Source organism: Oncorhynchus keta, chromosome 22 (assembly GCF_023373465.1).
Source record: "Oncorhynchus keta strain PuntledgeMale-10-30-2019 chromosome 22, Oket_V2, whole genome shotgun sequence".
Classification (NCBI taxonomy): Eukaryota; Metazoa; Chordata; class Actinopteri; order Salmoniformes; family Salmonidae; genus Oncorhynchus; species Oncorhynchus keta.
The window spans coordinates 28,583,560-28,599,718 of record NC_068442.1 but is presented as its reverse complement, the minus strand read 5'-3'; the positions used below and the strand labels follow the sequence as shown (position 1 = coordinate 28,599,718).

The 16,159-nt window shown below is 41.5% G+C and overlaps 2 protein-coding genes across 3 annotated transcripts; one reads left to right on the top strand and one right to left on the bottom strand.

Moving 5' to 3' along the window:
• Window positions 1-1,354: 1,354 nt before the first annotated feature.
• On the top strand, window positions 1,355-11,842 carry pllp (plasmolipin). The gene is made up of 4 exons (XM_035798677.2): window positions 1,355-1,645; window positions 3,621-3,791; window positions 7,936-8,052; window positions 10,979-11,842. Exons 1-4 carry the CDS (start codon window positions 1,502-1,504, stop codon window positions 11,084-11,086), a joined length of 540 nt encoding a protein of 179 aa, XP_035654570.1. The 5' UTR covers window positions 1,355-1,501; the 3' UTR covers window positions 11,087-11,842.
• On the bottom strand, window positions 11,843-16,006 carry arl2bp (ADP-ribosylation factor-like 2 binding protein). Of its 2 annotated transcripts, none has more exons than XM_035798675.2 (7): window positions 15,839-16,006; window positions 15,637-15,706; window positions 15,433-15,494; window positions 15,225-15,331; window positions 15,021-15,106; window positions 14,462-14,558; window positions 11,843-14,345 (listed from the first exon to the last, which is right to left on the bottom strand). In XM_035798675.2, the coding sequence occupies exons 1-7, from the start codon at window positions 15,855-15,857 to the stop codon at window positions 14,214-14,216; spliced, it is 573 nt and encodes a 190-aa protein (XP_035654568.1). In that variant the 5' UTR covers window positions 15,858-16,006; the 3' UTR covers window positions 11,843-14,213. The 2 variants fall into 2 exon arrangements, with proteins under 2 accessions (XP_035654568.1, XP_035654569.1); XM_035798676.2 differs by having other exon boundaries at window positions 11,843-14,321.
• Window positions 16,007-16,159: the final 153 nt, after the last annotated feature.

The window sequence follows — 16,159 nt, the reverse complement described above, 5'->3', positions numbered from 1 at the left end:
AGCCGTCATACCGCTCAGAAAGGAGACACGTTCTGTCTCCTAGAGATGAACGTACTTTGGTGTGAAAAGTGCAAATCAATCCCAGAACAACAGCAAAGGACCTTGTGAAGATGCTGGAGGAAACAGGTACAAAGTATGTATATCCACAGTAAAACAAGTCCTATATCGACATAACCTGAAAGGCCGCTCAGAAAGGAAGAAGCCACTGCTCCAAATCCGTCATAAAAAAGCCAGACTAAATCAAATCAAATGTATTTATATAGCCCTTCGTACATCGGCTGATATCTCAAAGTGCTGTACAGAAACCCAGCCTAAAACCCCAAACAGCAAGCAATGCAGGTGTAGAAGCACGGTGGCTAGGAAAAACTCCATAGAAAGGCCAAAACCTAGGAAGAAACCTAGAGAGGAACCAGGCTATGTGGGGTGGCCTGTCCTCTTCTGGCTGTGCCCGGTGGAGACTACGGTTTGCAACTGCACGTGGGTACAAAGGTCGTACTGGAGAAATGTCCTCTGGTCTGATGAAACAAAACTGGAACTGTTTGGCCATAATGACCATGGTTATGTTTGGAGGAAAAAGGGTGAGGCTTGCAAACCAAAGAACACCATCCCAATCGTGAAGCACGGGGATGGCAGCATAATGTTGTGGGGTGCTTTGCTGCAGGAAGGACTGGTGCACTTCACGAAATAGATGGCATCATGAGGAAGGAAAATTATGTGGATATATTGAAGCAACATCTCAAGACATCCGTCAGGAAGTTAAAGCTTGGTCGCAAATGGTTCTTCCAAATGGACAATGACCCCAAGCATACGTCTAAAGTTATGGCAAAATTGCTTGAGGACAACAAAGTCAAGGAGGCCTACAAACCTGACTCAGTTACACCAGCTGTCAGGAGGAATGGGCCAAAATTCACCCAACTTATTGTGGGAAGCTTGAGGAAGGCTACCTGAAACAACATTTGACCCAAGTTATACAATTTAAAGGCAATGCTACCAAATACTAATTGAGTGTATGTTAACTTCTGACCCACTGGGTATTTGATGAAATAAATAAAAGCTGAAATAAATCATTCTCTCTACTATTATTCTGACATTTCATATTCTTAAAATAAATTGGTGATCCTAACTGACCCAAAACTTGGATTTTTTTACTGGGATTGAATGTCAGGAATTGTGAAAGACTGAGTTTAAATGTATTTGGCTAAGGTGTACGTACACTTCCGACTTCAACTGTATATACCTACCTACCTGTACTCAAACTGGTGGCTGCTGTTAATGTGTCACTGAGAGAGAGAGAGAGAGAGAGAGAGAGAGAGAGAGAGAGAGAGAGAGAGAGAGAGAGAGAGAGAGAGAGAGAAAAAAACACAAGCCAGTCTAGAAAAGCAACCCAGGTGGTAACAACGGCTGCATTCCCCAGATCTTTATATTTGCTCTGTAAGGGTTCTATTCTCTGACTAGGGACAAAAGGAAAGTTAGTTTATTATTGTGTGGATTTGAGGGAGTGATGTCAGACTTTCCAGATAATGTGGCCACTGAGACCAGCTCAACCCAGTCCCAACAGGGACGGTCCAGCTTTCAGCTTGCCAGTATTTCCATGGACCTGGGCTTGATCAAGAGCATTCCTGGAATCCTGATGTTGGCTGAGATAGTGAGTGACAAATACCAGTTTCACCTTTGTATTTACTTTATCCATCATCAAATCAAGTTTATCAGTCACGTACACAGATTTGCAGTTGTTATCGCAGGTGCAGCTTGTGTTTCTAGTTCCAACAGTGCAGTAAACCTAGCAATAAATGTTTTTGTCTCCTGTACCCAGTTCATTTTTCCTTCTTTTTCTGTCCTACTCCTCATCTTCTAGGCCAATCTATATCAATGTATCTTTTCAGAATCCCTGTTTTCCTCTATCTTATTGTTTTGTATGGGCTTGAGTTATACCTAGTGGTTGCTAAGAGTTGTAGTAATGGACACACACTGGGACATTAATCAGGTGACAGCTTGTTTTATTTTAACATAACATAAATTAAGAATTGTTTTATGCAAAACGTCCTGTGTCTTGAATATGTTTTATGTTTACATATTTACATAATGTATTGATAATTAACAGTACATTCAGAGAGTCATATATAAAGCACATATTTCAATATGATGCCACTCCCTTTGAACCTGTAGTACATGTGACTGACCCGGCTAGGTGGGTCACTGCACTAGGCTTTATATCACACCCTTGATAGCCATTTCAATAATTACATGAGAAAGAAATATCAGGACTCACACTGTTCCACTTGAGTATAGTGGTACATACTGTATGTGTGTGTTAAATGTGTGTGTCAAACAGCCATTACCCATGATTTTAGACATCTCATAACACAAGACATCACATTCCTACTATAATTGAGCATTACCAATAACACTAATATGATTTGCTGGACCCTGTGATGGTATTGTTCAATCATGTCAACTCAGCCAGATATTTTGAACCCTGATGATTTTGTGAGCCCATATCTTGGATCTTCTATATTCATTATAGGTTTACTGCAGTTGATTGTTAACAGTTCACGGATATACGCCCACACACCCTACACAAAACCAGGCAGGCACACTCAAACACACACACCTTAAATTGACACAACTTAAACAAACCTGCCTTAGGCCTCAGATTTACTCCTAATAAAGCCTTTCACAATACCAGTCTGTCCTGAGCGAAGAGAAATTAATCGAGGGACTACCTGAAAAGGGGTTAGTTTGAAAAACATTTGTTTAGGAAGTGATCATGCTAAATTAAGTCATATACTGTATAAAAGTATAAATTCTCCAGAATGTAGGCCTATACTTTGGCAATATTATGTCCTCGTGTACACTGTAGACAAACGTAGGCCTACATGACAGTACACTGTAGTCCTTTCCAGCTGTCAATGACCAAAAGAGACCTATTTTGCCTCATGGGTGGAATGTTATTAATATTTCTCATGATTTCATAATTAAGATTTCTTTAATAAGCTGATGAAAACCTGGTGTTTCAATGTCAAACAGTTTTGTTACATTTCAGTCTTCTGTGATGTATAGAAAGTGTAATATTGGGATGCAAACTCAAAATTGAATACATTTCAACTCTATATCCGACATGGTACAGGTGTCTTCTTTTATTTAAGCTCATAACCATGTGTGTGAGGTGTATACTTCTGTTTTGAAGTAGCTTTGTTTAAGACTACTGGGGTGGCAGGATAGCCTAGTGGTTAAAGTTAGAGGTACAATATGAGAGGGTATAAGAATGAGGATGTTATGCTTACCATTATCAATCTTTGACACGTTTACCAGGTATGTGGGTTAACCTGCAGATCAAAACTTGATCCTGTTTGATTCTGTTTGCCCTCCTGATCTTGTCTAGGGTAGTAAGTAATACTGTCAAGGTTATTTGACATAACTATTATATTCCTGCCTGTGCTGCTGATTAATGCTCAGTGGGTAGTGTAGATTACTCCCAGGTATTCTACACTGCTCTTCAAGAGGACACTGGCTTGATCTGGCGTGAAGACTTGGATTAGAGACTCAATAGAAGGTTCACCTGTTCAAATGTCAGCTAAATGTTTGTGAACATGTACCTTGTTCTGTCTCACTCTCCTCAGGGTCTGGGCCTGCTGCAATGGGCTCTAATTGCCAGTGCCTCCTCCCTTATTCCTGCCTATGGCTGGGTGATGTTTGTAGCCGTTACACTGTGGCTGCTCACCATTATCCTCTTCTTCATGCTCTTCTTTGGCGCCTATCACAAACTCAGCTCTGTGCCCTGGCCAATGTTGGTGAGTGTCCTAATCCACTAACCTCTGGTGTGATTGCTGACCTGACCTCAGGCTTATGTCGAAGTGGGTTGTTCTATGAAAATTGTGGCTTTTTTAACAGCTTTATGTATTTTAGTGTTTTTACTACATTAAATAAAAGAAAAATACTTGTGTTGCATTTTTGTCACTGGCGTTACCTCTATTTTAATGATGATTCCGGCTTTACAGAATGTAATTTGACTATTTAATTTCCATATATAATCAAAGACATAAAGCGTTAATAATAATATTAAGAAATGTTTTTGATTAGTAATAATTGACATTAAAGAAAATTAAAATAATTAAAATAATAACACCAGTGACGGTAACACCAGTGACGACAACACCAGTGACCGTAACACCAGTGACCGTAACACCAGTGACGACAACACCAGTGACAAATCTGTGTATATAATGGCGCCGAAGTAGATGGCTGCCATTTTACGATCCCGTAACCAATTCCAAATCAAATCAAAGTTTATTTGTCACGTGCGCTGAATACAACAGGTGTAGGTAGACCTTACAGTGAAATGCTTACTTACAGGCTCTAACCAAAAGTGCAAAAAAGGTATTAGGTGAACAATAGGTAGGTAAAGAAATAAAACAACAGTAAAAAGACAGGCTATATACAGTAGCGAGGCTATAAAAGTAGCGAGGCTACATACAGACACCGGTTAGTCAGGCTGATTGAGGTAGTATGTACATGTAGATATGGTTAAAGTGACTATGCATATATGATGAACAGAGAGTAGCAGTAGCGTAAAAGAGGGGTTGGCATGTGGTGGGTGGGACACAATGCAGATAGCCCAGTTAGCCACTGTGCGGGAGCACTGGTTGGTCGGCCCAATTGAGGTAGGGGTGGCAGGGGTCTTTGACCATTTTTAGGGCCTTCCTCTGACACCGCCTGGTGTAGAGGTCCTGGATGGCAGGCAGCTTTGCTCCAGTGATGTACTGGGCCATACGCACTACCCTCTGTTGCCGTACCAGGCAGTGATGCAACCAGTCTCGATGTGGCAGCTGTTGAACCTTTTGAGGATCTCAGGACCCATGTTATAGCAATAGCAATTGTGCTATTGTGTATATATTTTTTGTGTTATTTGTAAGTTATTTTGTATATAAGGTTTCTGCCACTGTGTCTTCTGAACGAAAAGAGCTTCTTGATATCAGGGCAGTAATTATTCACCCCGTACTGGAGGAATTCTTCTTCTTCATGGAGTCGGACTGGAAGGATTTCCTTGGGACGCCTGACAGGGCCCTCATCCCCATCATTCGCAGGAGGAAAAGATGGAGATATCGGGGACGACAGTCCGAGTGCCTTGTCACCGAGAGGGTAATTTACCTTTACCATCGGTTCTATTAGCCAACGTACAATCAATCGATAATAAAATAGACAAATTACGAGCACGTATATCCTACTAACGGGACATTAAAATCTGTCATATCTTATGTTTCACCGAGTCGTGGCTGAACAACGACATGATTAACATACAGCTGGCAGGTTTTAAGCTTTTTCGGCAGGATAGAACAACGACCTCTGGTAAGACAAGGTGCGGTGGCCTACGTATATTTGTAAACAACATCTGGTGTTGTTCTCTAGGTTTTGCTCGTCTGAGGTAGAGTTTCTCATGATAAGCTGTAGACCACACTATTTACATCTATATTTTTCGTAGCTGTCTATATACCACCGCAGACTGATGCTGGCACTAAGACCACACTCAATGAGCTGTATACAGCCATAAGCAAACTGGAAAATGCTCATCCAGAGGTGGCACTCCTAGTGGCCGGGGACTTTAATGCAGGGAAACTCAAATCCGTTTTACCTAATTTCTAACAGTGTGTTAAATGTGCAACCAGAGGGAAAAAACTCTAGACCAACTTTACTCCACATACAGAGACGTATACAAAGCTCTCCCTCGTTCTCCATTTGGAAAATCTGACCATAATTATATCCTCCTAATTCCTGTTTACAAGCGAAAACTAAAGCAGGAAGCACCAGTTACTCGGTCAATAAGAAAGTAGTTAGATGAAGCAGATGACTGTTTTTGCTAGCACAGACTGGAATAAGTTCCGGGATTCTTCCGATGGCATTGCGGAGTACACCACATCAGTCACTGGCTTCATCAATAAGTGCATCAATGACGTCGTCCCCACAGTGACTGCACGTACACTCCCACACCAGAAGCCATGGATTACAGGCAACATCCGCACTGAGCTAAAGGGTAGAGCTGCCGCATTCAAGGAGCGGGACTCTAACCCGGAAGCTTATAAGAAATCCCGCTCTGCCCTCCGACAAACCATCAAACAGGCAAAGCGTCAATACAGGACTAAGATTTAATCGTACTACATCGGCTTCGACGCTCGTTGGATGTAGCAAGGCTTGCAAACTATTACAGACTACAAAGCGAAGCACAGCTGCGAACCTACTAGACAAGCTATATTACTTCTATGTTCGCTTCGAGGCAAGTAACATTCTCAAGGCCGCAGGGCCAGACAGATTACCAGGACGTGTACTCTGAGCATGCGCTGACCAACTAGTAACTGTCTTCACTGACATTTTCAACCTGTCCTTGACTGAGTCTGTAATACCAACATGTTTCAAGCAGACCACCATAATCGCTGTGCCCAAGAACACTAAGGCAACCTGCCTAAATGATTACGTCTGTGGCCATGAAGTGCTTTGAAAGGCTGGTCATGACTCACATCAACACCATTATCCCAGAAACCCAAGACCCACTCCAATTTGCATACCGCCTCAACAGATCCACAGATGATGCAATCTCTATTGCACTCAACACTTTCCTTTCCCACCTGGACAAAAGGAACACCTATGTGAGAATGCTATTCATTGATTACAGCTCAGCATTCAACACCATAGTGCTCTCAAAGCTCATCACTAAGCTAAGAACCCTGGGACTAAACACCTCCCTCTGCAACTGGATCCTGGACTTCCTGATGTGCCGCCCCCAGGTGGTAAGGATAGGGAACAACACATCCACCATGCTTATCCTCAACACGGGGGCCTGTCTGTGGTGAGTGCTCAGTCCCCTCCTGTACTCCCTGTTCACTCATGATTGCATGGCCAGGCACGACTCCAACACTATCATCAAGTTTGCCGATGACACAACAGGGGTTGGCCTGATCACCGACAACGATGAGACAGCCTATAGGGAGGAGGTCAGCGACCTGGCAGTGTGGTGCCAGGACAACAACCTCTCCCTGAATGTGATGAAGACAAAGGAGATGATTGTGCCCCCATTCTCATCGACAGGGCTGAAGTGGAACAGGTTGAGAGCTTCAAGTTCCTTGGTGTCCACATCATCAAAAACCTATCATGGTCCAAACACACTAAGACAGTCGTGAAGAGGGCAAGACAAAGCCTAATACCCATCAGAAAATATTTGGCATGGGTCCTCAGATCCTCAAACAATTCTACAGCTGCATCATCGAGAGCATCCTGACTGGTTGCATCACTGCCTGGTATGGCAACTGCTCGGCCTCCGACTGCAAGGCACTACAGAGGGTAGTGCGTACAGCTCAGTACATCACTGGGGCCAAGCTTCCTGCCACCCAGGACCTCTATACCAGGTGGTGTCAGAGTAAGGCCCTAAAAATTGTCAAAGACTCCAGCCACCCTAGACATAGACTCTTCTCTCTGCTACCGCACGGCAAGCGGTACCGGAGCGCCAAGTGTTGGTATCAAAAGGCTTCTTAACAGCTTCTACCCCTAAGCCATAAGATTCCTTCCACTTGTTTTCATTTGTTTTCTTAAAACTTCTTAAAGCATTGTTGGTTAGGGCTTCTAAGTAAAGGTCTACACACCTATTGTATTTGGCACATAAACATTTGATTTGATTTGAAATATATTTGATTAGATTTTTGCAATATAACTGTCTGACATATGATTCATTAACAATAAAACACTTCAATTAAAACATAAAAAAATATCTGCCTTTTTAAAGAGTACAGGAAAGTCACCATTGTCGTAGAATGACCCGTGTCGTCTCTGCTATGCTGCATTTTTGCTATACATTTATTTCAAAGTTATTTTGTAATAGTTATTCAATGTAAAGTAACTTTTAAATAAAATTTAGGCTGTATTCATCAACATCTGTCTTCTATCTTGTAGGTTATGGTGTATAATGCTATGGCAACCGTTTTGTACCTCACAGCATTTCTGGCCAATGCTGCATCAGTCGCTCCTTACATTTCAACATACTTCTACGGCCATATGGCAGCTGCTGCGGTAAGTCTAGAACAGACAACTTAATATCTACAGATATACAAAGACATGCAGACACTAGACTGAAACATAGGCACATGCAGGCTAGCTTACTTGTTAATTGGTTGACCAGTTCTGATCAGTTGATGAGCGACAGAAACACATGAGAAGCCCTTGTTTAAACAAGCGCTCCCTTACATAGGGCCACATAGATTGAGACTGAGTACATTACGTTCGATACTTGCACATTTTTGTATTGTCACAAGATAACCTTCAACGGGATGTGCTGATATCTATGTTCTGGGTAGGATGAATAGAAAACACAAAAGTGTGTTTCCTTCCCTTCCACTTTCTGGCACTCCTAAATATTTGACTAAAGAGGCAGGACTGATGCGTCATGTGCACACCTGACTGTGACAGGTTCAAAGATAAAGAGAGAGGGAGCTAGAAAAAATATAAGGTAGATGTGCTTTTATGGTGTGGTCTCTCTCCATGGCAATCCTGGCCAAAGTCCATTTGCTATTTACAATGAGGCACATGACCAAGCCCGTTGATCTTCCTGGGAGGAACAAGCCAGTAACCATAACGTTGGCCCTGTTGCACAAGACCCAGGGCTATTAGAGTATATCTAACAGGGTTTGTCAACAGTAATTGCTCCTGTAAGTTGCTCTGGATAAGAGTGTCTGCTAAATTACTAACATGTTAATGTTTCACCATGCATACATATGTACGATCTTAATTTGAGCCAGTTTGATACAGCAGGAAAATAATCCTACTGCAACAGGAAATGTGAATTATTATTATTATAAGAATTGACATTTTTTTCTGGGGTTGATACATTTTTCGAAAGAAAAACAAAATCTAAATGGATATTAAAAACTTTACAAGCCTTTTTACACCTAAAATACACTACAGTTCTCCTAGAACAAAGTGATCAAATTAAGATCCTACATCATAGCGTGTTCAAAGACTTGTATCTCCTTCCTTTCACAACCCAGGAAAACAGTAGCCAGGTGACTCTAGCCAATAAAGATTCTCCTCCTATTTTCACAAACATCACAGTTTGATGTAGGTCAGGGGTCAGTATTTATGTGTATGTAGATAAAATATTTTATTTTTGCTTTGGGGAGAATGTAGCTACAATATTAATATACAGTACCAGTCAATAGTTTGGACACATCTACTCATTCAAGGGTTTTTCTATTTTTACTATTTTCTACAGAATAATAGTGAAGACATCAAAACTATGAAATAACACATATGGAATCATGTACTAATGAAAAAAAGTGTTAAATGTTTTATTTAAGATTCTTCAAAGTAGCCACCCTTTTCCTTGATGACAGCTTTGCGCACACTGCATTCTTTCAACCAGCTTCGTGGGGTGGTTGCCTGGAATGCGTTTCAATTAACAGGTGTGGCTTGTTAAAAGTTCATTTGTGTAATTTCTTTCCTTCTTAATGCGTTTGAGCCAATCAATTGTTTTGAGACTAGATAGGGGTGGTATACAGAAGATAGCCCTATTTGGTAAAAGACTAAAAATTATGGCAAGAACAACTCAAATAAGCAAAGAGAAACGACAGTCCATCTTTACTTTAAGACATGAAGGTCAGTCAATCCGGAAAATGTCAAGAACTTTGAAAGTTTCTTCAAGTGCAGTCACAAAAACCATCAAGCACAATGATGAAACTGGCTCTCATGAGGACCGCCACAGGAAAGAAAGACCCAGAGTTACTTCTGCTGCAGAGGATAAGTTCATTAGAGTTACCAGCCTCAAAAATTTCAGACCAAATAAATGCTTCACATAATTCAAGTAACAGACACATTTAAACATCAACTGTTCAGAGGAGACTGCGTGAATCAGGTCTTCGTGGTTAAATTGCTGCAAAGAAACCACTACTAAAGGACACCAACAATAAGAAAAGACTTGCTTGGGCCAAGAAACGCGAGCAATGGACATTAGACCATTGGAAATTTGTCCTTTGGTCTAATGAGTCCAAATTTGAGATTTTTTGTTCCAACCGACTTGTCTTTGTGAGACAGAGTAGGTGAACGAATGTCCTCCGCATGATTGGTTCCCACCATGAAGCATGGAAGAGGAGGTGTGATGGTGTGGGGGTGCTTTGCTGGTGACACTGTCAGTGATTTATTTAGAATTTAAGGCACACTTAACCGGCATGGCTACCACAGCATTCTGCTGAGATACGCCATCCCATCTGGTTCGCACTTCGTGGGACTATCATTTGGTTTTCAGGACAATGACCCAACACACCTCCAGGCTGTATAAGGGCTATTTGACCAAGAAGGAGAGTGATGGAGTGCTGCATCACATGACCTTGCCTCCACAATCACCCGGCCTCAACCCAATTGAGATGGTTTGGGATGAATTGGACCACAGAGTGAAGGAAAAGCAGCCAACAAGTGCTCAGCATATGTGGAAACTCCTTTAAGACTGTTAGAAAAGCATTCCAGGTCAAGCTGGCTGAGAGAATGTCAAGAGTGTGCGAAGCTGTCAACAAGGCAAAGGGTGGCTAACTTGAAGAATCTCAGATATAAAATATATTTGGATTTGTATGTGAATCAATCCATATGTATTATTTGTTCTGATGTTTTCACTATTATTCTACAATGTAGAAAAAATAAAGAAAAACCCTTGAATGAGTAGGTGTGTCCAAACATTTAACTGGTACTGTATGTTTGTGTCATTTTTGTTGCAAGGCATATGGCATGACAACAAATGATGACAGAGGAGTTGGCTACAGCCCAAAGAGATCTGGCACCTAGTACTGGCAGCCTGCCTGCATACCATCAACATTGCTAGTCAAAGATTCAACAATCTCAATTAACTGACATTCGAGGAAGAATAATTAACGCAGGCATGTACTGTATCTTATGATAATAACATTCTTTTCTCATCTGATTGTCTCTTACTATGTGTTTGTCTCTTGTTCAGTTTTTTGGCATTGTGGTGACTTTGTTATATGGAGCCAGCACCTTCTTTTCCTATTTGGCATGGAAGGGGGATGGAGGTAATGCAGCCAGCAACTCTGTTCCTGCATAGGACTACTCTACTATCTGTCCTGATAAACCCTCTCCAAACAGAGACTCTTGGACAGTGTGAACCGAACAGTGTGACAAGTAGAGGAGATTCCAAACCTGTTCATCAAAGGACGAGTGTTTTTATATACGGTATACTTTTTTTTAAAGAAGCAGGACATCAATAGCCTAATGTCAAAATGTTGACTGGAGTGGAGACTGGAAGCATTTTGCAGACCCTTACAAAGTGTGTTGCTATGGTAACCCTACCACTGCACATCCATCAGTACATTCACTCATCATGACTCACTCACATACATGCTCCCATACATAACATAACCACTATGATCGCATACTGTAGGAAAGTGTAATGAATGATACATCTATTTATACTGTAATAAAGGAGGTAGGTAGCCTAGCGGTTCAGTGTGTTGGGCCAGTAACCGAAAAGTCGCTGTTTCGAATCCCTGATCCAACTAGGTGAAAAATCGGCTGACGTGGGGGTGGTGATATGCAAAAAAACACATTTCTAATTCACATGTGTATAATACACATTTGTGTATGTGTGAAATAGGACAAATGTAAGCACCCACCTAATTATTATAATACTTGTAGATACACAGGAATCCCAATGGGTTACACGGTCTGTGTGCAACACACGTTCAGAAACATATTTTTATAGATAATTTTTTTCACCATTGTGAAGACCAAAATAATCATGTGTACTGTTTATCCATATCAGTACACCTTTTCAAATAAAGTAGATTGTGATTTTACAAAATTATTTCATGTCTTTATTTGAAACACTTATTTACAGGCAATGGGACACAAGACTATGTACAAACCAGTGAAATAAATACATTTAATCAAAACACTTAACATATTATTCTCAGTAAAGACTGCTACATACAGTGGGGAGAACAAGTATTAGATACACTGCCGCTTTTGCAGGTTTTCCCTACTTACAAAGCATGTAGAGGTCTGTAATTTTTATCATAGGTACACTTCAACTGTGAGAGACGGAATCGAAAACAAAAGTCCAGAAAATCACATTGTATGATTTTTAAGTAACTAATTAGCATTTTACTGCATGACATAAGTATTTGATCACCTAACAACCAGTAAGAATTCCGGCTCTCACAGACCAGTTAGTTTTTCTTTAAGAAGCCCTCCTGTTCTCCACTCATTACCTGTATTAACTGCACCTGTTTGAACTCATTACCTGTATAAAAGACACCTGTCCACACACTCAATCAAACAGACTCCAACCTCTCCACAATGGCCAAGACCAGAGAGCTGTGTAAGGACATCAGGGATCAAATTGTAGACCTGCGCAAGGCTGGGATGGGCTACAGGACAATAGGCAAGCAGCTTGGTGAGAAGGCAACAACTGTTGGCGCAATTATTAGAAAATAGAAGAAGTTCAAGATGACAGTCAATCACCCTCGGTCTGGGGCTCCATGCAAGATCTCACCTAGTGGGGCATCAATGATCACGAGGAAGGTGAGGGATCAGCCCAGAACTACACGGCAAGACCTGGTCAATGACCTGAAGAGAGCTTGGACCACAGTCTCAAAGAAAACCATTAGTAACACACTACGCTGTCATGGATTAAGTTCCTGCAGCGCACGCAAGGTCCCCCTGCTCAAGCCAGCGCATGTTCAGGCCCGTCTGAGGTTTGCTAATGACCATCTGGATGATCCAGAGGAGGAATGGGAGAAGGTCATGTGGTCTGATGAGACAAAAATAGCTTTTTGGTCTAAACTCCAATCGCTGTGTTTGGAGGAAGAAGGATGAGTACAACACCAAGAACACCATCCCAACCGTGAAGCATGGAGGTGGAAACATCATTCTTTGAGGATGCTTTCCTGCAAAGGGGACAGGACGACTGCACCATATTGAGGGGAGGATGGATGGGGCCATGTATCATGAGATCTTGGCCAACAACCTCCTTCCCTCAGTAAGAGCATTGAAGATGGGTCGTGGCTGGGTCTTCCAGCATGACAATGACCCGAAACTCACAGCCAGGGCAACTAAGGAGTGGCTCCGTAAGAAGCATCTCAAAGTCCTGGAGTGGCCTAGCCAGTCTCCAGACCTGAACCCAATAGAAAATCTTTGGAGGGAGCTGAAAGTCCGTATTGCCCAGCGACAGCCCCAAAACCTGAAGGATCTGGAGAAGGTCATTATGGAGGAGTGGGCCAAAATCCCTGCTGCAGTGTGTGAACCTGGTCAAGAACTACAGGAAACGTATGATCTCTGTAATTGAAAACAAAGGTTTCTGTACCAAATATTAAGTTCTGCTTTTCTGATTTATCAAATACTTATGTCATGCAATAAAATGCAAATTAATTACTTAAGTCATACAATGTGATTTTCTGGATTTTTGTTTTAGATTCCATCTCTCACAGTTGAAGTGTACCGATGATAAAAATTACAGACCTCTACATGCTTTGTAAGTAGGAAAACCTGCAAAATCTGCAGCGTATCAAATACTTGTTCTCCCCACTGTAGGACAAATGTTGTACTAATATTATTGAAATTATTTTACAGAAAGGGATTCCATTGGTTCAAATGAGAAAGAAGGATCTGAGAAAGCACCATCGACCAAACAGCCTAGGACTGAATGTACCAGGTTTCTTCTTTCAGGCTTCATATACGGTTTGTTGTGGAGGGCTATGAGTACAATAATAATAAAAACATTTCTAAATTGTTTTCCCATTGCTGGTGCATATAGTTCTCCTAACCACCAATGCCAAGGGCTGAGCAACTAGGCTACTGTTTAGTCTGTCTAAAATGCTTGACCTACAAACACCTTCTGGCATACGTGTTAATAATGTAACAGGCACAAAACTCAAGGCATTGAGCACAAATTTAATAAACGCTGTACCCCACCCTGAGGACAAAGGTGTCTATCTTAACCAGAGAAAGGCTATTTGTAAAATATTGTAAAACAAAGACCAACCTGACTGATACATTCCCATTGCAAACCTACAACAGTTGAAATACAAAAGCTGGGGGAAAGACGGATGTTCCCTGTGGTCCCCTGTGACTGGAGGGCATGGACAAGACAAACAATTCTGTTCTGTTGTCAGCAGCACAGTGCACTATTGGTCATGTGTATGTTCATGTGTTTGGGGATGACTCTTCATTAGTTACTTCAGTTTTGTTGTTGTTCTGGCGGTGATGGCTTTGGAGGATGTAGAGCTGAGAGACTTCACCACTAGGCCATCACTGAGGTCAAGCCCTCGGCCCTCCCTCTCCTGCAGACAGAGGAGGTATGGGTGCTGTGACAACATCACACAACCACAAAGAGACACAATCCTCAACAAATCACTAGTACACATCCTAAAATATACTGTCATAATGTACATCCAATTCCAAACATTGAGTTTTTACTCACTGCTCTGTAATCAATGAACATTTCCTTGAAGGTCATGAAGTCTGTAAAAGTAAGCAACATGTCGAAGATGTCTCCGGACACTTCGTCTTTGTGCTGCCTGAAACATAGAAAAGAGAGAGTGAAAATGTATTTTTGTGAAATGAGAAACAAACGTTGCACTCTGCAGTTAGATGTATTTTTTTATTTTATTTTTTATTTTACCTTTTTAACCAGGCAAGTCAGTTAAGAACAAATTCTTATTTTCAATGACGGCCTAGGAACAGTGGGTTAACTGCCTGTTCAGGGGCAGAACGACAGATTTGTACCTTGTCAGCTCGGGGGTTTGAACTCACAACCTTCCGGTTACTAGTCCAACGCTCTAACCACTAGGTTACCCTGCCGCCCCAGGGGCAATGTGCCGCCTGGTGTGCCACCTACTGGCCTAATGTGTCAGAGTGCAGTGGGTGCTAGGACCCCTGGGTGTATTCATGAAGACTCATGAGACCATAGGCTTACTGGAAGAACAAAAGAGCTGGTGTAACCGAAAAAGGTTACTCCTGAGTGGAAATGGTTTACATACTTGAGTAACTGAGTAAATGCGCTCATGTTGAAACCGGGAATTCTCTCCATCAGCTGCTGCTCAAGTTGTTTCTCAAGCAGCTCAATCTGAAGAGGTAGAAGTAAACATCAGAATATGTATGACACGTTCACATAGATAGTTTTTTCAGACCTTCTACCTTGACAGTTGATGAGGCAGGCAGATGAACAGAGTATAGTGCCTTACATATTCGTTGAAGATGGGTGTATAGGTGAGTTTGTTCTCCTCGGAGTCATCAAACTCCAGGTAGTGTTTCTCCATGAAGCTCTGTTGCATGTGCTGGAAGTCGTCCTCTGAGGAGAAAATTGAGTAGCATTAGAGAGCTATCCATTTAACGTTGATACACTAAAACATGTCTAGAACACAAAAAAACGTTTTTTTTGGTCCAATTTACCCATGATGATGTCTTCAATACTCCCAATGACAGCATCAAAGGCTGCATCTGAATCTGATGAGCTGGGGAGGATAAATCAGTCAGCAACCAAACATATAAACATTAATCATTATCTTCTAAATTAACGTCACTTCACTCACTCACTTCCTCATAGACATACTGACTCGTATGCACACATACATACATGCATGCATACATACATACTTTGAAACAGCAAAATTCTCCTCATCCAAATCCACCATTTCAACGATGTTCTCGCCACCACCCAGCAGATCTTTCAAAAAGACAAGACATTGAATAATACATTAGATAACGATAGCATTTCATGCTAGCTAGCCTAGCTGAGCAATCATTGCTATATTTCTCTGGCTATTTTCGTATGATTTAAAATCAGTCAATAACTCACTTCGCTCTTTAACGTCCATTCTTAATCTATTTAGTTAGCAAACTACGTGGCTGTCCAGCTGATTGATTTTCTGTAATCGCTACCAAGGCAACAACAAAAAAACGCTCCCTTCAGTAAATTCAGTCCGGTAAAGAAACAGATCCCAGCTGATTAGTTCCGGAAGTACAGTAGAGTACAGTACGGTCAGGCCATAGAATTGAGAATTATAATAATTTTATAGCACCTCTATGGGTCTGGCACTCAACGTCGTGTAAACTGAAATTAATGTTAAGTGCGTTTAAGTCCTTTATTGCAATCATGGACTGTAAATTAATTTTCCCT